This window comes from Anser brachyrhynchus (genome assembly GCF_964034855.1).
Source record: "Anser brachyrhynchus genome assembly, chromosome: 1".
Taxonomy (NCBI): domain Eukaryota; kingdom Metazoa; phylum Chordata; class Aves; order Anseriformes; family Anatidae; genus Anser; species Anser brachyrhynchus.
Window position 1 is genome coordinate 180,074,344 of NC_137694.1, and position 21,798 is coordinate 180,096,141.

General features: G+C 36.9%; 1 protein-coding gene across 14 annotated transcripts in view; it reads left to right on the forward strand.

Moving 5' to 3' along the window:
- DGKH (diacylglycerol kinase eta) overlaps positions 1–21,725 on the forward strand; it is a 176,990-nt gene extending 155,265 nt beyond the window's left edge. For 11 of the 14 annotated variants that reach the window (XM_080554954.1, XM_080554966.1, XM_080554955.1 and 8 more), the window contains 4 exons: positions 1,963–2,082; positions 2,408–2,516; positions 3,958–4,088; positions 10,890–21,725. In XM_080554954.1, coding sequence (XP_080411080.1) covers positions 1,963–2,082; positions 2,408–2,516; positions 3,958–4,088; positions 10,890–10,979 — 450 coding nt within the window. In that variant the 3' untranslated portion in view covers positions 10,980–21,725. The remainder of the gene's footprint in view (positions 1–1,962; positions 2,083–2,407; positions 2,517–3,957; positions 4,089–10,889) is intronic. The other 3 variants (XM_080554961.1, XM_080554959.1, XM_080554962.1) reach the window with 1 other exon arrangement.
- Positions 21,726–21,798: the final 73 nt, after the last annotated feature.

The following is a 21,798-nucleotide window of genomic DNA, read 5'->3' on the forward strand; positions in this document are numbered from 1 at the left end:
GAATATACTAAGGGGTAAGTACTACATTCATTTCAGTTGAATGAAAGGATCTGAACTCACTGAAATCAAATATCATCATATAAAAAATTTTATTTGGGAAGAAACTGAAAAATCCTTTATTTTAAACATCTAATTTGTAGTGCTAATTTTCAACTTGGATATAAGAAGCTTTTTCTAGATGTTCTAGCAGGAGAATTTACCCTAAATTTGATGACTCCTTTACCAGAATTGCACTGTAGGTTGTTTTTATTTTTTTTCCTTTTTTTTTTGAGTAATATTGCTAATGCATAAACTTTCTCACCATCGAGTGAGAGTTTCTTGGCCCTAAGCAAAACATTTCCCTTTGAGAATCAAGCAACTAGATAAGTGCTTATTGAGAGAGAACTTCAGCCATTTATATAAAAATACAAGACTTTGTAAATAATTTTTAAAAATGAAAACACAAGAAAATTTGTAACTTCCTCAAAGACAAGTGTCATCCTCAAAATCATCTAAACATTCAAACTGAAAAAAATGTAAGGCAAAAGAAAGATCAGTCTGCTTATAGGGATTGAATTCTCTCCCCAAGTACTATGGACTTCAGAAGAGAAAAGAACGCTATAGCAAGAAGGAACTAATATTTCCAATATAACTATACTAAACAGTGATATCTTACTAATGATGGTCTCTGCTCTGAAAAGTGGTAATATAAGCAAACTATTGAAGGAAAAGAAAAATGTTTCTGTTAGGTAGGAAAAATTAGTGGGGACTTGTAATTTATCTCCAAAAACCTAAAAAGTCAAAATCTTTTTCCGGCACCGGAGATCAAAGATGCTCTTACAAATCCATTTAAAAAAATATATTAATTTGTACATAACTTCATTAGATCTTTTCAAAAAGATATTCTGAACTGCTTTGGGCCTACTTTTACTTCAAAGAGAAAAATGGATGTTCAGATTGCTTACTTAATGATTCCAAACAACTCGTTCCAGTATTCAACACTTTATCTCAAAATGGTGCTTCAGCAACCCCAGATAAGCCCAAAACAGCTTTGCCTTGGATGAGCTGTTTGCCTTATCCTTTCCATACAAATTTCACTCACACAACAGCTGCAGAACGTGGTTTTCTGACCAAGGTTCGGAGGAAAACCGATACATCCATAGGATTCTCAAAGTGTTGATAGAGCCAAATTCCTATAGGTCAGTAAGTCCCAGGCTTTTTATACTTTCATTTCCTCTTTGGCTTTCACTTTGGCTTTTTGTCTCCCCTCAGAGGCTGCAGTCCTGTTCCCCTTCCATGCCTGGTGCCTGTTCCTTCACACCTTCAGCCAGTAGCAGTGGCTGAAGTGGCTCCATGTCTCACCTATTAAGAAGGGGTAGTTCAGATCTCGTATCACCACTGGAATGCCTTTGGGAATGGGATGTCTTTGGGAACGGAATGCCTTGGAAATCCATTCCAAGAGATCCTTGAGTGTCTTAGAGATCCATGATGCAAGCATGTCTTAGAGATCCATGGCGCAAGATCCATTTCCTCTTACCTGACCATGTATGAGTGTTCTATCATATAAAGAAATCTGCAAATAATAACTTGGGCTTACTACCATCTACTTTTTTTTTTTTTTTTTTAACATCACGTTTCATACAAAGACTTTCCAGGCTATTGTCCTTCTGGTCAGTTTTTTACTCACTTGTGCTGGAAATTACCATTTCCAATGTTGTGGTCTAGTGTTGGTGTTATCAGATAACTTCTGTTCTATGAAGGCTCATGAGTGTGGTGAATGGGTCTATACTAAATGTCACGTCAGGGTGGTCTGAAATGCCACTGAAGGAAAATTTAAGTTGGTAAGAATATTTGTTTTCACCGTTCGTTTACATTTGCTGAAATGTAGTCAGCTGTTTGTGTGTGGTAACAACATATCCGGATATAAAAACTTATATGGTAAAAAATCTAAAAGTACTATTTTTCTGGCCTATTTATAAACAGCAGTTAGAAGCTCCCCATGAAGAGCTGCTGTCTGATGCTTTGCACAGCGTGGAGACAGAGTTGAGAAAACTTGCTGAGATACCTTGGCTTTATTATGTTTTTCAACCAAATGATGATGAGGTGAGTTTGATTAATACTTTCTGTTTCTAATTAAACTTTATTTTTAAGAGGGAAGAGTAAGTTAGACTCATAATGTGGAGAGGCAATTCCAGTAATGATGCTAGATCATTTCTGTCTGCTGTGAGCAAGCCTCAAAGCTTAGGGCATTTTTTTTTTTCTGTTCCCTCTTATGATTTTAAAAGGCTTCAAATGGTTATTTAGCAAATTAAACTTGTATGGAGTTAAATCCTTACATAATTCTTTACAGAAGTAAAACCAACTGAAGTATGTAATTTAACTGTTGTTTTCTGTTAATTAAAGGTAACTATGTCTTTCTTTCATGCAGGATCCTCCTTTGGATTATGCTAAAAGAAACAACAGAAGTACAGTGTTTCGCATAGTGCCAAAGTTTAAAAAAGAAAAAATTCAGAAGCATAAGACCAGCCCTCAGCCTGGTATGTGTTTTGAAATTACAAGAAAAATAATAACATTTGGGGAAAATGTGATTTTGTGTTTGTCTGTGGGCTGGTTGGTTTTTCTGTTTGTTTTTTTTCGTATTTTTAGTAAGAGTTGCAATTATATGCTCTACCTAAGAGTAAAGTCCTGACCCTGATAAACTGAGAGGCAACTGAACTAGTTGGCACCTTTATTAGGATGAACATTCCTTTAATGCGTTTAGAAAGCATTCAGTAGGACCCCATGACTTCCAGGGGAACCAAAGGTGAACTGCAAAAATATATAGATAGCTACTGTTTTATCATGAAACAGGACCTGTGTCTTTGCTGGTGGTTGCAGTTGATTAACTCATAGCAATACAAGCCATATGTAGACCCACAATTTCCCTGTGAAGCTCCAATTCAGGTTTTTCAAGTTAGTTTCAGAAGCTGTGCAATACCTTTATCACACTCGTTTAATTAACCAGTTAGTCTTAAATTTCAGGTGGTTTTCAAGTTCAGTGATTTAGGCAAGTCAAACAAAAAGTCACGATAGTCAATATTGATCTTTTAATTAGTAGAATTTGAACAAACTCCACTCTCCTCTCTTCCCACCATTATCCATGAACTTACTTCCTTAATATTATGTCCAGGAGTTAATCAGTGATCAGATGGCCCTAAAACTGTTTCTACATCTTTGTGTTTTTAATGGACAATCTGCAAAATCTTGCCATTGTTGATTAGACTTTAGTTTCAGATTAGACTTCAGATTGACTTCACTTTAAAACTAAAGCAGCATTGAACGAAGTTGCAAAATTATACCAATAAGTAGCATAGCTTTTTATTTTTTTTCAATAAATGTGCTCTTATTAGGACTAATGTGGGCAACTAACCTTAGAGAACAATGTTGTACAGAGAGCTTATTAATGACCCATGTAACACAATAGTTTAAAGAATAATTGTAGCATTAATTAATACTAGAAATTGTTGATTAAAACTGGACTTGCTTGCTGCCATTGCTATATCTGAGGTATGGTTTATATATTAATTTTACATGTTGATTAGTTTTTGAAGGCTTCTCCTCTTCCTGGATGACTACTAATAAATTAATGGTATAAAGTAGAACATTAGACTTTGCGTCACTGATCCTAAGATTGTTTAATGTGAATTTGTTGGGACATGAGGTTTTAAAGGCTTTACTGGAGAAACTGTAGTAAAGCTGAAAGCATGGCTGCAAAGCAAAGAACCCCAACTTTGTTCAGATACTTTCTCATGTTAACTGCTAACCTGTAACCTGCATGTATAAAGGAAATTGTCGTTTTTTCTGGAAATGACACCTCTAACCTTTCCCTTTGCTAGCACGGCAATTCTACTCTGTTTTCCACTCTCTTTGGCCTAACCTTTGCTTGTAATGCATTTGAGCATGTAGAAATTAAGGGGGTTTTGCTCTTAACTTTGGTAGTTCAAAAATGGGGCACAGATGAAGTTGCTGCTTGGCTGGATCTGCTCAGTTTGGGAGAGTACAAAGAAATCTTCATCAGCCATGACATCCGAGGCTCTGAGCTTTTACATCTGGAAAGGCGAGATCTTAAGGTATTTCCTTTGTGCTACTTTTCTGCTATTGACCATTTTCTTTGACAAAACAACAACCAACTTTTCTTCTTTCCCTGCACTTGTTATGTGCTTGTAGCTTGGCTTACACTGTGCAAATATGCAATAAACTAATATGCGCTGTCCTTTGGCCTGAATTTCTTAAGTGCTGAATTGTACTCGCTACCAAAAATATCTGTGTTATCAGAAGTTTCCTTTTTTGCACCTTATGTAGAATGATAGCATTATAGTTTATGTCAGAAGGCATAGGAAAAGCATGTTTGATATCTTACTGACATCAGTGTAATATAATGTTATCTTCAAGAGATCACTGTTTCCATTAAACAGGATCGGTATGGATCAGTTTATTAAGCTGGTGATAATAATTTTGAATATATCTCCTGCAAGGTCAGCAGCTGCAAACAGCTCACCTGTTTCCAGTGATTTGTTGTATATATACTGGATAAAGTTGATGTGAGAGAGATGAGCAGCTTAATAAACTGTGGTGTTGGACTTAAATGGTATTGGTATTTTTATGTCAAAGTAGACTTTCCCAGTAGGTTTTCTCATCCCCAGCCAATCTCTGCCTGATTTTAACTATATAGACTTAAAAAAGAACATTTTATTTTGTCTTTCTGACTGTCTCAAATATCCTAAAACTTTCTTCCTCTGAGGTCAGATTGTAAGTTTTGCAGGGAGAAATGTTACGTAGCAGTCTGAGATTGTTATTTGAGCTTGCTGGTCTTTTTCAAGAATGACTTAAGTGCATCCATTATATGTAATAGAGGCTACATCTTTGGGGATTCATTACATTAGTTTTTTCCAGGAACTCAGTGGTAATGAGTTCTTGATAATGTGTTTTGCAACTGCTTTTAGCACATAAGAGAGGAAATAGGATATTGTATAAATCGCAAACATTTATGTTTAGAGTGCAGGTCATTGCTCTAACCACAGTGCAGTAGTCTTCTGATATGGGCAATACTTTCATATACATGTGCCATTTTTCATAAAGTTTCTTATATAGTTTGAAATCCTTAAATCCTTAAGTCGCCTAAGCTTCTTTCCATGGAAGTTAAATTCCTTTCTTTCAGGATAGTGCAGTCCCTCCATGTAAGCAACTTCCCAAGCAACCCACCACAACATTCCAATGATGGATTTTGCAAGTTCTTGTTCTGAATGGTCACTGAACAAATTTAAAGCTTGACTGGGAGATTCTGCAACATACAACAAAAAGTTTTGCTAAAATGTTAAGGAATCTTAATAAAAATAAGATGCCAAATTTGTTCGAATAAATAGAACAGTTCAGTTGAGAGGGACCTACAAAGATCATCAAGTTCAACTGCCAAAGATGGTCAGTAATACCAGTGCTAAACTAGGCATGGTTTGAGGCCCCTAATAGGTACCAATTTGACTGCATACCCAGAAGACTGGCACTTCAACCAAGTAAATAACTGCAGCAGTGTAATCATCAACCTGTTCTCTCTGTTGCTAGGACAGGTGTGGATTCAGCCTAAAGAAAACCCCATCACAAAGGCTAACACCCTGAAATATCTGTCTTAGAGCCTACACAGAGAAAGACTTCGACTGTCTTGAATCATTTATGCAGGTTTTAATTGCTCTGCATATCTGGGCTAGCAGAAGTCTTGCACTAAAATTGTCCCTTCTGGTTGTTATCAGAGCGGAAAACTTCCAAAGTAGTGCTTTTTGTAAGGTAGGCCAGGCTTTTGGCTAAGTGTGGTTTGCACTCCATGTAGCAACATGAAATTTAAATAGCAGAGTTGACCACTCATCTTGTTCATTACATCTGGGGCCTGATCTCTGCAGGTAGCTAATTAAGGATGGCTCAGGGACCCTGCAGTTTTCTGCCCAGTGACCTGAGCTGGTGTCAAGATGTATAATGTGATACATAGAAAATGAGGAACATATCACAAGCTGCCCTGCTAATTTGTCCTGTGTTTGGCTGTTGAGATGTGCAGATGAGTCTTCAGTGCTTTTGTGAGCGATAATCTGTCTAGAGCTTCTCCTCCAGTGCAAGGCTTGTGCTTCCTGCCAGACTAAATGGCATAGTCATTGATTCAGTCTCTTAATCCATGTGCTATAGTTACCTCTATGACCTCTCAGGTGTACAACAGGAAAAACAGTTGCCCATTTTCAATTCAGTGATTCTGTGATTTGAATTGAATCCTCTGGGCCCGCTTTTCTATGGTCAAAAGTAGAGATAAAAAGCAGTAAGGAGAAGGATGCGATGAAACTCTCTTCCTTTGCATGCATCACTGAACTAGATGAAGAACTAGATCACAGAATCAGAGAATCACAGAATGGCTTGGGTTGGAAGGGACCTTAGAGTTCATCTAATTCCAGTCCCCCTGCCATGGGCAGGGACACCTCCCACCAGACCAGGTTGCCCAAAGCCCCATCCAGCCTGGCCTTGAACACCTCCAGGGATGGGGCATCCACAGCTTCTCTGGGCAACCTGTGCCAGGGTCTCACCACCCTCTGAGCAAAGAATTTCCTCCTAACACCTAATCTAAATCTCCCATTATTTAGTTTAAAGCCATTCCCCCTTGTCCTGTCATTGTCTGCACAAGGAAAAAGTTGCTCTCCATCCTTTTTACAAGCTCCCTTGAAATACTTAAGGGCCGCCATGAGGTCTCCCCAGAGCCTTCTCTTCTCCAGGCTGCACATGCCCAGCTCTCTCAACCTTTCTTCACAGTGCTCCAGCCCTCCGACCATCTTGGTGGGCCTCCTCTGGCCCCGCTCTCACAGCCCCACACCCTCCTTGTGCTGGGCCCAGCCCTGGACGCAGCACTCCAGGTGGGGCCTCACGAGGGCAGAGCAGAGGGGCACAATGCCCTCCCTCCCCTGCTGCCCACCCCTCTGGTGGTGCAGCCCAGGACGCAGTTGGCCTTCCGGGCACACACTGTTGGCTTGTGTCGAGTTTTTTGGCCACCAGAACCCCAAGTCCTTCTCCTCAGGGCTGCTCTCAGTGAGCTCTTCTCCCAGTCTGTGCTCGTGGCTGGGATTGCCCCAACCCAGGTGCAGCACCTTGCACTTGGCCTAGTTGAACCTCATTAGGTTCACATGGGGCCACTTCTCAAGCCTGCCCAGGTCCCTCTGGATGGCATCCCTTCTTTCTTTTGTATCAACTGCACCACTCAGCTTGGTGTCATCTGGAAACTTGCTGAGGGTGCACTTGATCCCATTGTCTGTGTCACTGATAAACATATTAAACAGCACCGGTCCCAAGACTGTTGTTACATTGCTGCATAGCTCGTGGATCCTATTCTGAGTTAGCTCTTTTTTAATGGTAGATGGCAAATGGAGGACATATCCAGGAGGAACCAGATACCTATCTCCATCCAACCCGTCCAGTAATGCCCTTTCTCCAGCATCCTGTGCTTGATTTTAGTTAAGGGAATCTTAGACTTTTACATCCATGTGATTTTCTTTCCCTTGATGAAAGTTTGGCTAGTCAATTGTGAGCGGTGCTGTAGAAACTACAGAAAGACGGCTTGTTGTGATTTTCTTTAACCTTCTTTAACAAGGCAACTAACTGAAAACTAGACTCTCATTTTTCTGAAATAAATGCTGTTGTACTTAGCACTGACAAGCTTGCCCCTATACATGTAACTTGGCAATAACTGGAACTGCAACACATTTGGTAGGACTAGGGTGATGTCTCCTTAGAACTCCAGAGCAACCTTGGTTTCCTTGAAGGTTTTCCATGTCTCTTGCCAGCTTAAGGAGGAGTGAGTGTTAAGCTGAAATCTGTGCTGAGGACTGACGTTTCATCTCTGTCTTTAGTAGTAGTGCGTTTTGGAAAAGGTCTTGCATGGAAATTGGTTTGTAAGATTTGCTAGACTTCAGGCATGCATGATTTCTTTTGACACTGGAAATGCAAGTAGCGTAGATTTCTAATCTGGAAGATGTTAGTATTAAGGAATGTTTGTATAAATTGCTTGGTAGTTTTACACTCGTGGTACATTTTAGCAAAATCTGTGGGGCGAACCTCAAATAAATGTATTGTTGACTAAGCAGATGGGGCTAATCACAGTTGTGTAATGCAGATGAAGAACTCCTGAAAGTTGTTGCAAGAATTTTCATCATCTTCTTCTTGCCCTATTTTTTTTTTGAGTCTTATCTGTTGAAGGCATAAAAATGCCAAAGTTTGTAGGGAGAGCATAAGGAGTGGTGATCCTGTAGTTTTAAGGCCATAGTTGGGAAAAGAAAAAAAAAAAAAGAAAAAAAAAGGCTGTTTTCTTCCTCAAACTCCGGCTATAGTCTTGTCTTCAAAACTAAGATCGTTGGAGATAACTTTGGGAATGATGCATGGTAGGCTGCTGTAGCAGCCTACTGCTACATCTTGCCTTTTAGTCTGAGATGAGAGAACTTCTGCAGACTTTCCAGTAGTAAACTGGGAATACTAGATAGTATCTATTGTCAGAAATGTATAACTCTTAATTTCCTTCAAATCAGGCTGTTACACAAGCATGATTATTTATGTATTTATAGTGTGGTAGGATTTAAAAAAAGGGTCCCCAGGATTTCAGTAAGTCTCTGAATGTCACTCAGGATGGAACTAAAACTAAAATTTTAGTGTTGATGATAGTTTATAAAGGTTGGTGGAAAAAGTGGCAAAGTTTTTTGGGACTTTCCTAATATGATTCTTTCTTCTTATCTTTGAAGTCTGACAGTACCTCACTATGTTGCTTATCCAGCAGTTCTACTCATGAAAAATGTGTTGTTTTTTTTTTGTTTGTTTTGTTTTCTGAAAAAAAAGAGGAAGTTCTTAAAGTTTAACACATGATTTCTCCTGGTTTGGAAAGTATCATACAGGGTTTTTTTTAGGTAGAATTTCTGCCACAGAGCATCTGGGATATTTCAGTAGTTTCAATAGTCATGCATAATTTTGTTTAATTGGAAAATTAAGTTTGACATAAATAAGAAAAGATTTTCCAAGTACAAATCTGTAATGAAAAAGGTTAACAACATTGTTGGATGAATTTAACCAGTCTGCCCACATCAAGTCTCTTAACTGAAAAATTAGTATTACTTTTTTATTATTATTATTTTTTTTTAACTTAGATGACCACTCATTAGCGGAAACAAGATATAAATGGATGTGATGTGAAAAGAATCATTTTTTTTTTTTCTGATAGGTTTATGAATAGCACTTGGTTTGGGGACTTTCTTGAGCACATTGTGAACTGAAAAGTTCACTGAAAAGTTGACATTTTTGTACCAAAGTTCAGTAAAAGATGGTGACGTATTGTAGTATTGTTGGTTTTCTACTAAAAACTAGCCATTTTTTTCATTTCTGACATAACAAGAATTCAATCTTGACTCTGAAAATTAATCCACCTGTTCAATCCGTGCATTTACTCTAAAATAATTCATGCCCATCTTACCAACCCCTTCTTGTTTTGGAGAAATGACAAATGAATTTCATACTAACACTTTCAAATAATATGCAGTGCAGATTTTCTGAGGTTTCTGTGGCTGTAGAAAGGTAGATGTAGCCTTTGTGAAAAGTGTGCACAGAATGTTATATATGGTTTCATTTTTCAATCTGTATAAAAATAATTATTTCAAGCTGCTTAATTCCACTCTTTTCTATGTCTTCATAATGGAACATTTTCCTAATAAAATGAAAGGATTCTTATTTCAGAGGAATAGATAGCAAATTTTGCTAAGACTTTTATTTAATCACAATGTATTTATATAATGTTTATTCTACAAAGAACTGCTATTTGAGTATGCCACTTGCTCAGCATGACCAACACAAGGATTTTAGAGTTTTTCAAAGCTGGATTTTACAGATAAAAGAAGAAGATTTCCACCAAACGGAGATGAAAATTCATTAGTGCAGTTGGGGATCATTAGCACAGCTGGGCATTCCATTCTGCTCCTCTGACCATTGGACCAGTAAAAATTGAAAAAGGATGTTGTTAAAGCTGTTATTAATGCTGGAAGAGTTTTACTGCAAAAATTTCTTGTCTGTTGTCACTCACACAGAGCTGGGTCCAAAAAAAAAACAGTATTAGAAATATTTCAACTGATATGATTGCTTCAGTGGTGGCTACAAAGAGATTTGCATTTCTGCTTTTTATATTTTCCTTTGGGATGTGACTGTCATCTCTCTGAGAATATTTCTCCCAGCTCTCTAGTCATCATGGATATCCACATTAGGAGACTGAACCTTTTTAGAGTGAAAAACAAATGCTTACGTTTTCTATTGCTCTCTAAAGGGAAGTTGTCCTACATGCCTGTAGATGTTATTTCCACTTTCCCTTGAGAAACTGGGGATGTGTGTGCTTGTTGATTAAGACAGGCATCATAGGGCCACAGATCAAGTGATGTTGCTGCACAGAAGCTCTAATCCATCACATCCTACTGAGCATTTGATTGCTGTATTAGAGAGGAGGGGGAGATTGTTCTTTTTCTCCAGAAACTGTGAAAGGATTTGTACTTAGAAGTCAAGCAAAATATGTTTTTGAAAGATATTGCAGTGTTTTGGGTTATGATTGTTGCAGGTAAGTATTTTTCCATCTGCCAGACAGAGAGGCATTCATTGTATGCTCTAAGCATTTGTTGTTATTGGATTGTTTTTGTTAAGCAACACTTGCTAGTGCCATAGAATCTTTTCCAGTTAATGTTGTTTGCAGTTAGCACATTTCTAGACATCTGTTGCATGGCTAGATCATAATTGTTGCCTTTTTTTCATTTTTGTAAATAAACTTTCTTCTTTTTCTTTTTTTTTTCTCTCTCTCTTTTTTTTTTTTCTTTTTTTCTTAATTTCTGTAGGACCTGGGGATAACGAAAGTGGGTCATATGAAGCGAATTCTCCAGGGAATTAAAGAGCTCGGCAAGAACACCCCTTTGTCTGACGTGTAATTATGCTGGTACTCTCCTGAGAGAGAGAGGGAAAGTTGCTGGAGAAGCAGAGCTGTTGCAGGCACTTAGCTGTCTTTGTATACTGTATGGAAGAATAAGCACTGGTGTATTTGTACAGGCTAGTGTCTCTGAATGATTGTATGGTGAACAGCTTGTTGCAAGAGCAAAAAAGGATTTGTGCCAAAAAAAAAAAGAAAAAAAAAAGAAAAAAAGGAAAAGGTTATACGTTCCATGAAGGCATTTTCTTGGCGTTCAAACTTGGCCAGTTCAGATAAGCACATTTTGGTAAATCAGTTGGTTGACGGTGAACTGCACTGACTGGAAAATATAATCGAGAAATGATCGCTTTGCTTACATGCAGCTCAGTATGCCTCTCTTTACGACGCAGCAAGATGCCACCGTACAGCATGAGGTTGTCTGGTAGTCCTTTCCAGGCATGGCTTCCATAAAACCTCCCGTGCAGGAGACTGAGAGGTGGCCGCTTTCGAGGTTCAACACGCGAGTCTAGCAATGCCTCAGGTACCTCGCACTCACGGGCCACGCAGGACGGGGAAAGATACCTTGTTATACCATGAATGCAACCTGTAATGCATGGTGTGCCTGCCTGAATTGTCTGTCGTTCCGTTGCATGACACTTCTGATACTTTAAACACTTGAACAACTTTTATATCGGTTTGAATGAGATTTAATTTATTACTACTTGAGTGTCCTTTTTTTGGTTTCAGGCACTTTTCTATTCTTCAGTGTTGTGTTATTCCTAAACGTGTTCTATGGCAAAGGATGTGTGGGTGTGGAAACTTAGCATTTGTGCCATATTCAGCAAATTATATGCATTATATATGATTGAAACACTGTACAGTTAGATTTTTAAATATACCATGTACAGAAGGTGTATCAGGTAACTAACTTATGAGTATTTTTGAAAGACCGGTACCTCACAAAAATATCAATTGGCTTCCTGCATGGAAAATTATAAAGAATTTTCTCATGGTGCATTTAATATAGTTATTCAGTTATCTTAAACATCTGTAGCTTATTTGAACTTGTAGGAACTAATGGTTTTATTTATTCTATTGTTCTAAAAGCAGGTTGAAAGATTAATGAAAATTTTTATGGGAAAATTTAAAGTATTTATCATAAGTAAGAAAAGTGTTAAAATGTAGCATCTGATTTGATTTTTGTGGGGTAAAAGCTTTTACTCATTACTAATTTACTATTAATTTAAAAATTTCTATGTATGCATTTCTTTACAGAGGCATCAATTTGTTTCTTGTCAGCACTCCTACATCAGTAGATCATAAAAAAATTTAAAAACTCTAAAGTTTTACACTATGCATGCAAAGATGAATCACATGCAAGCCAATAATCTATGAGTGTAAACAGGTTAAAAAATGAAAAACATCTTTGTTTAGTAATTGCATTAGACTAGAGTTTATAAGGTTATTTACAGTTTACTTAAACAAAACATAGCTTCATAATTGAATTTCCTGGTTAATTTCTCACAAAGTATTAATCCAGTAGAAAAATAATGTGCTTTATATTTTATATAAATATGAAATATATCTAGGGGTTAAGACACAAAAAAACCTACTTAAATGTTTGAGATGAGATGATAATTGCATCACAGGCCAGAGAACTCGCCCAGAACCTTTGTCTCCTTGCTGTTCTGATCAACGTGGCATTCCCACCAGAGGAACACTTGACTTATGCTTTATCAAATATCTCTGTTGATTCTTACAGGTTAAGGAGTATGCTAATATGTATTTCTGTTTTCCTAGTAGACAATAGAGTAAGGTTTCATTTGTTTGGTCAAAAGCTTTTCCCCATTTAAAGGGGACAACGTCACGTACCACATCCTGGTTTTGTCATCCTTTTCTCATGAGGATGATGGGAATCATCCCTTGGAAAATCAGATGTGTTCCCTTCATTGTTTTATCACAAGCGATGTTAAAAAGCAGTAAAACAGTCTTAGTTTATATCCAGTTGGAGTAGTATGTGCTCTTGCTGCTGTAGGTTAAACCAGCACCACTCTGGGAGCTTTGTGGACATAATCGATTGTTCTGGTCAACAAACAAAAGTAAAGGGCTATGTTCCATTAGGTTTTCAGTAAAAAACAACACAAAAGCTGCTTGTCAAGTGACATTATTTTCATGCTGATGTATTAAAAGCATATGTAAACAATGGAAAGTTATGCAAACAACGGAAAGATATATTTTTTAATGTACTTGACGTTGACCCCTTTAATGATGTTCAGATGGCATCTGTCAAGTCTTCACAAGTTGTATTTCCTTTACTCTTTTTTTTTTTTTTCTTTCTCTGTAAGCTGTGACATGTTTTAATGTGCAGCAGCATTCTAATATGTCGATGTTATGGTAGACGATGTAGTTAGTATTCCTGGTGAAGTCAAGGATATAATTCATAAAAGAACCTTCTTTGCTTTCCTGATTGTAGGATTCACCCTCTCCACAACTTTCAGTCTTGCTATATGCAATGTGGTAAGATGGGCTACAGAGCAGAATATCTTAAGGCAACATGATGATGGCTATAGAGGCCAAAATGAGTATATTAAAAAATCAGAGGTGCTTTTAGGCAGGGAGAATGACCAAGTGTTGTTTTGTAATGCGATTTTCTTATGACACTCTTAGATTACCTCAGTATAGGACAACTTGTCTTTGCAAAGTTCCATTTTTTTAAGTGACCACCAAAGAATTCAACTTTGATTGTCCTAAAGCAAAGGTTTTTTTTTAAAACGTGCAAATAGAAAAAGTATTTTAAGCATCAGTTATGCTATATTTAATAGCATGATCTGTATGCCCAGGAGAGCACGTTTTATGCAGCTCTATGCCTTAGAATAGTTTTGAATATCAATTCCAAATGCATTTGATAAGGAGACTCAAAATATTTTATGGGATTTTGCTACTGAGGTCATGGGTTATAACTGTCTTATGTGACGTGGCTTTTCTAAGGAAAGATTTTTGAACACAGTGTTAACTATCTCATGATTATTGCAGATTTCCAAGTATTGTTTTTTTCCTTAGCACTGTCAAAATCTCAGCTCCTAGAACTGAAAGACATACATAGATTGTATGTTCGCAAACAGAATTCTTTATAATTTAATCCCAATGTTTAAAGGGCTTTAAAGCATACTTCCTAATATTTCATTACAAATAAGATAAGCCAATTCCCTAGAAGTAGTTAATTTTCTAGAAAACTAGTTAATCCCAGTAGCTTTTGTGGAGCCTGCTTCAACATGCTAGATTCATGAAGACAAAAAACACTGTATAGTGTTTACTGGATTAATTTTTCTTTTCCCAATAGTCCAATATACTTAACCTCTGTGGTCAGTCAGCATACCTTAAAATCTGTGAAGGCAATGCCAAGCAATCAACATTTTTTGAAGTGGATGGTATTCATGTAGATTAATGTGCTATGCTTCAGAAAGTGGAAGAGAAGGTTTTTAAATGACAGTAGATCTCTTAGCACGTGTTTATGTTTTGTCATTTTCAAGTAGATTTTTTTTCCGGCTTTTTGTGTTCAATTGTTATAGCAGCCTCTGATTTGGGTGATGCATGTATTGCCTTGGTAATACGTAACGCCTTCTTTTTATCTTTTTAGAAACTGAATGAAGTCAGGCAAGCTCATGGTTTTATTTATTTATTTTTTACAATACTTCAAAGAAAAAAACTTGTTCAAAAATGATTTTTTTACTATGATGGCAACTGCAAATTTTCTTTATGATACGTTTTTGTGTATTTCTCATTTCAGTATGTTTTATTTCTTCTCCTAAACACCTCTTTCTTTCAAAGAAAAATATTTTAAACCTCTGGAAGAACAGTAAAAGATAAAGCATGTGATCAAAACCCTTCCCAGACAATTTTAATCCAGTATTTCTTACTTTGGGACTGGAGTAAATATCCTTGGCCCTATAAATAATAAATAGAAAACATCTTTCTATCTCCATCCCTGCCCAAGGAAATTCAGGCTGTAATGTTTGTAACAGTAATTCAAGTAAGAGGAATTTATTTATTTTATTTTATTTTATTTTTTATAATGTCCTATTTCATATATTCCTTTTTTTTTTTTTTTGTAGAGAAATACAAAACCTGACAGTTTTTACTTTTTAGTTGAACTCAGTGATGCTTATTCAGTTAATGAAAATTTCATTATGCCCTGATAATGCACAGATCTTGTTGCAAGGCTAAAATAATCAGCATTTTTCATTGCATCTAGACAGGAAACCTTCACATGTAATGGAAAAGTAATATTTAAACCAACTAGGAGAGGAAGTATAGCAGTGTTACTTTTAAAATAAATTTAAAACTACATATTATATATAGATAATTTCACAAAGGACATACAAGAAAAACAACAACAACAAAACCCACAGTGATTCCGTTTTGCTTGATGCTTGCTATTAATGATTGCATTACTAATGTTTGCTGCTTTTTCTCCATTGCTCTATCTGTGCCCCTGAGTATTAAGTTCTTGAATACAAGTTTGAGAGTTCTGGTAACTAATAATTAGCAGTGTAAAGTGTATTTGTGAAAGTTGCAAGCAATGTATGTTGTTAAGGATAACTGAGCTGGAGCAATATATTTAGTGTACAACCAGGAAATCATCTTGTCACTGAGAGCCCCAGAAAACTGTATTAATTTTGTTTTTATTTTTTCACCCCAACATACCTCTCAACTGCCATGTCCTGAGTGTTGCATTTATACCATGGGCTCTCCCATTTTTTGATTGTTTTCATAGATTGTATGTTTTGTGGTATGATTTTCATATCATCAAGGTTTGATGCTGCTTATGCTAACTGCAAAGATTTGATGTTTGCAGGAACTGTAAATGACTGTATTGCTGTCTTAGGTAAAAGGAGGAGTTTTTGATGACGCAAGGAAGCTGAGGAGTTTGGACAGGACTTTAAATCTGTCTGCTGCCTCTTCAGAGCTGAATGATAGTGTCAGTAGGATTGATAAAGCATCATGTGGTAATTATCAATAGAAGATCTTTACTGGTTGTATAAATTCATGTATTTATATATAGAGCATAGTGTGGAACTTGATCTTTTCTACAAAAAGAAAAAAAAATTTTCTAGTTCTTTTCTACTACTGTTGCATTAGGTTTAATAGCTCTGTTAATGGTTAGCTTATGTACTTGAAATGCTCATTTCTGCCATACAGAAGCCCAGTCTGTTTCTCAGAAATTGTATTCCATTTGGAAACCATCTGGATTGTTCCAAGAGTATTCCTGCTGCCAGTTGGAGCTAATACCACCATTCACAGTAACTTTTGTAGGCTTAAATTGATTGCCCGCAATTTTATAATCAAAAAAATTCATTTGAATTTTTCTTTAAATATGTAGAACTAAACTCAAAACGTGATCCTTTCATTATCTGTAAAAGTGCGTGTGTATATATATATATATATATGTATGTATGTATATATATATTAGCACTGTTAACACTTTAGCAAACTAGCAAAATGCTGGCAATTACCGACCTGGGGGTATCCCTGAACAAACTGTAATGAATTTAGCTGCAGTGCTTAAAGAGCTACCACCTTCAGAGCAGCCAAGGGAAAATTCTTATATTTACATGGTAGAACGATAAAAATCTCATTCCAATAGTTGAAGACATTGTTTCCCAGTTGACACACACTTTTTATGTAAGCATTTGGGTGGGATTTTGAGTTCATGTTCATGTAACCTTTTGCTTATATTAGCAAGGGCAGAAGAAGCTGGTGTGTAATTTGTGTTTAACACAGGTCGTGTCTGTACTCATGTTCCCGCACTGCTTCCCAGCTCCTGTGCCTGGATAACTTCCCGGCTGCTTGGCAAGATGAGACCCTCACACGTCTCCCCCACTTTCCATTCAGAATAGCTGGACAGGCAGGCTAGGAAAGATCTGCAGGATGCTCCAGGACGTCTCCTAGACTAACCAAGGCTTCAGGCCTCTAAGTCTCCTATAGCCATAGTGAGCTAAAATCCTCCAGGTTGTACTCCTGCAATCTCTGCTGAAAGCGTGATTTGGTTTGCCATCGCGCTAACAATTAACACTATCTACTAGAATGCCCTTTGAAAGAGAAGTGCTTGGGTAACTTCATCAACTCTGTCAGATTTTTGAAACTACTAAAATTTACGATAGCTATTAGTAGGACAGGTATGCAACTGATAATTCTACAGAACAAATACTTTGGAAAAATACTGTAGTATGACTGAAAGATTAGTGATAGGATTGAAAAGAAACTGAAAGTAAAATATGGTACAAAGCTTAAAGCCATTTTATTTATTTTTTACCAAATAAAGACCTCCACAATGCTCCAATTCCCAACTATGAACATTTGAAGGGAATTAGCATTGTAAATCCTACTTTTAGTCAACTAGAATAATTAGATTGGAAACTTTTTAGTTATTAATAACCCGATAATGACTTTAACAGGGAAAGGGTTATAGGTAATACTATGTTTTTCTCCCTCCCTGCATTAGTTGCAGTAAGCTTGGCATGGGACTGCTTCTTATTGCAGCTGTGGTCGATTATTATGTGAATATAGAGGTTGAGGAAAACTCTTAGAAGCTGCTTGGTTTTGTTTCTTCTGTGAGGGAGAATACACGTGCTGACAAGATATGACATGGGGGGGTCTTAGTGAGATTTTTAAGATATCAGAGCTTCTTCTGAGATGATTTGTGAATGTTTATGATGAGTACATAGATGTGGAAACACTCTCCCAGAAGGTTTCCAGTGGCACTGTCCTCTCACAAGATGCCATCTCTCTCTCTATTGAAGTAGGTATTTCAATATTCTTTATGTTGTACCATAACTCACATGCATATCAACTATCTTAATAAACAAATAGTGTCTTACATACCAGTAAAATCCAAAGAATAAACATATAGTGTCTTAAATACCAGTAAAATTCAGAGTATAAGTAAGCACTTGCTTTCTCTCTCTCCACTGACAGTTATTTTTTTCAGAATACATTCATTGGTATTCTTCATTTGGGAAGGGTAGAAAGTTTCCATAGGATGTCCAGAGTAGGTTATCTTTAAATCTGAGTGCTATGGAATTGCTGTGGATGTTCTGGCATTTTCAAAAAGCTAATTTCTTCTAAGGGTATTCCAGAGGTACTGAGAGGATCCTAGCACAACATGAGGTTTCTCTTATTAGCCAGGCTTGTCTCTTAAAGTAGTATTCCAGCCAAGTGCAGCCATTAGTTCTGCAATAACATTCACTTATTTGCTTGAGTAAATGCGTAAAGTACACATGTAAATGTTGCTGGATGCATCCCATTCAGAGATGTGACACTATAGTTTTCTACATAGCTCATATGTTTGGGTCTGAATATATTCTGAAGCAAAAAGCTGAAATAAGCAATTTCTGCTTTTCTGCTTTTTTTTTCTACTTTCATCGATTAGAAGATGAAAATACATAACGTAGTTTGTACTGTTCTAGTCAGGTGGAAAAAAAAATAAAAATCACAGAATCAAAGGATAGTTTAGGTTGTAAAGGAGCTGTGGAGGTCATCTTGTCCAACCTGTGTGCTCAGTAGCTTCTGCTGTTCATTTCCCCTTGGTCCTGCTTACCCCACAGGGAAATTCGTTGTCTTTGCAAATATGCAGACTAAGGCCACAGACTGTTGGCACTTACACGTGTGCTTGGCTTCAAACAGCACTTTAGTCCCCCTTCGAGATTGCTCATGTATTTTAGTTTTAGCATTGACGTGTAAGCCTACAAGAGATTTGGATAGGTAGAAATTGTTCTTCACATGAAAGTCATCATCAGACTGATCATTGGTAGACTTCTGAATGCCATACCTATGAATGTTGTTCTCTTGCCAGTATTTGCGTGTGCATGTGTGTATATATGCAGTATCTAGTTGGTAGCGTGTGCACGCACACCTGTACATATATATGTATATATATACCCTGGTTTTGCCCAGTATAATGACGCCAACTTATGTGTAGAGCCAAAAAACTTAAATATATACAATGCTTGAGATGCTGCATTGTTTTTATTATAATATTTTTATATCAGATGAATTGCAGGATGTTTACAGATGCTTATTAATATTTAACTTATACAATGGAGTGGCAGGATGTTTGATTGTTGTCAGCTAAAGAATTGTACAAGATTCTGGGTGAAATTTTGGCTTTGTTGAAATCCTTGGCAAAACTCCTATTGATCTCGCTGGGGCCAAGATTAAACCCCTCTGAATCTATTGTTTACTGGCTATTTTCCTACTGTGATTTTTTTTTTTTGAATGATTGAAATGTATTTATTTTTCCCAATGTGAAATCTGCAGTTGCTATTTGGATTTTTTTTACAGAACCTGCAAAATACAACACAGGTGGGAATACATGCCTCATTGAATGTACAGACTTTTTCATTGTTCTGGTCCTTGAATATGTCTAAGAAAATAGCTTCTAAAATAACTTTTGTAAGATTTAATATAGAATCTTCTAAAATAGATCATTTTTCATATCTTTCTCCACAAAGATGGCATGCAGTGTAGTAAGTGAAGGTGAAGAATTATTTATACAGTTCACCTGGCTCTGCTGATCTGGAATGAAACATAAAGAACCTTGTCCAAAAGTACCTTATCTAAACAAACAAAAAAACAACCCAACTGTATATTATATAGTGTTTTAAACTTCTAATCAAGACATGGAGGTATCTTCAGAGCCAGTCTGTAGAATTATTCTTTTAATATTTCATGAGTGAATACAATTATGCAAATACTAAGTGGTAGGGTAAGTTAGACAACTGCTTGACATTAAAGAAAGCACTTATTAAGAGACAGAAGGATCAGTTCTTCTAGCACCAGGGAGGAAAAATACTGTAATGCAGTGCTTCCTAAATCCCCTTCCAGGGTATCTTTTAATTCTGTATGCTCCAAGTATATTCTTCCTGTAAAGAGACAGAAGGCTGTGTAACAGCCTAATAAATACAAATTATTATTATTTTTTTTTCATCTGAGGCTAAAAATTTTGTTTTCAAACAAGAGCTATTGTGCACTTTGAAATATATGTGTCTGGAACAGGTAAGTTTGCATTCATTGTAGGTAGCCATTCTGGGGATACAGCAGGACTTGCAAAATGAGGTAGTTATCAGCAATGTTACCAAATGTTATCAGAAGCTGAAGAAGTAGGGAGCCAGCCTTATTCCCCTGTGAGGCTCTTTCTGAAGACATCTGTACAGAATGCCCACCCCTAGGCTTCTTTTGCTGTAACTTTGTTTAAGAAAGGATAATATTCCGATTCACACTCTTCCCCTTGCTAATAAGGAAGGAAGTACGCACGCTGGTTGAACTTTCCAGGATTTTGTCTCTGTTGGCTATAGAAACCTCAAAAGAATGATCAGCAGTGGCTTACGAAGGATACACAGGGCTCTGCCTGGGCTCGCTGGTCTGGTAATGGGGATCTGATTGCAGATTTGGGATAAAAGCTCCCATTGTGCTCCCTCTGTGGTCAGTCTCCATGGTTATTAGTGGGAGCAGGTGGGTGCCCAAGTGAGCAGATAGCTTTCCTTTTGCATGTGCGTTGTCTTTCTGTAATTGTAATCAGGAATGGGGTTCAGGACTCGATGTTATTTGTCTGAAAGGCCATGACGAGTACAGGATATCAGAGGAAATGAGGAGGCAGGGGCTGGAGGTCAGGGTTCTGCTTTTGGTTTCCTGATGCTAGGTTGATAGGACTGGGGGCAAGTTGGTTACCCTCGGTATGCCTTGCTGGCTCTGCCTGGGGCAGGAAGGATGCTTACCAGCCTGAACAGCCCCCGAGACCTATAGATGAGTGGTGGTCTACGAGTGGCTAAGTTTTACTGACACTGTTGTATGTAGTATAAATAAATTAATTTGTCCGTAACACTGCAAAAAAAAAAAAAATAATTGCTTTTTCTGGTTTCTGTTCTGACTATTTAATGACCTACTACATTCTGGGTAGTCAGTTTTGAAGCTTAGCAATTGCTATTGTACTTACAATTACACACATAGTGGGCTCTGTTTGCTGCAGAAAAGAGTAAAACTTTAAACTGCCTGACAAAACTTGCCAATGAAGTATATCTAACAGAGCAGGGGTGTAACTTTTGGCTTTATTTACTTGTAATAATGGTAAGGAACAGTGAATTTTGTTTGTTTACATACTGTTTACAATGGCACAGTTTTATTTTTAATATATTAAAACAATTGAGGTATTTATTGCATATACTATTTTAAAGATGTTTTATGTGTTTTCACCTTTGGAATATATTGTTACATTTCCTTGTACAGATAATTTGGGTGGCTTTGTTAATATAGTTAGTAATTTTTATGACTACTAAGTGACCAGTTTTCCGTGCCTTTTTATTGTTGAATGCATGATTACATATTTATTATTGTATGGAAGTCACTGAGATGTGTATTTTTGTATTCTGCTGGAAGCAATGGTTGATTTTATTGTACATGATAAGAGATGCCTTGTATAATGGGCGCTCATATGAGATCTTCCTTCTCAAATAAACAGAATACATTCGATGTATGTAAGTCCTTGAATTCTTTCTGTGTCTGGAAATTGATGGAGATCCTTCAACACCATTACACTGAATTTTAGATGTTATCCACTCAAAATGTGGGCTGGTAGCAATGTCATCAAATCTAAAACAAAATTCCCCATTGAAATCAATACAATATTAAGTTCTTGGCACGCTGTAAGCCTTTGTAATTTAAAAGAAAACTCTGTATGTTAAAGCTAAATAAAATGTGGATGAATGACTATCAAGCATCATTTCTATTCAGTCTGCCAAACGTTGCACTAAAATTGTTTTAAATTGCAGGCTTTGAATGCAGCTTTT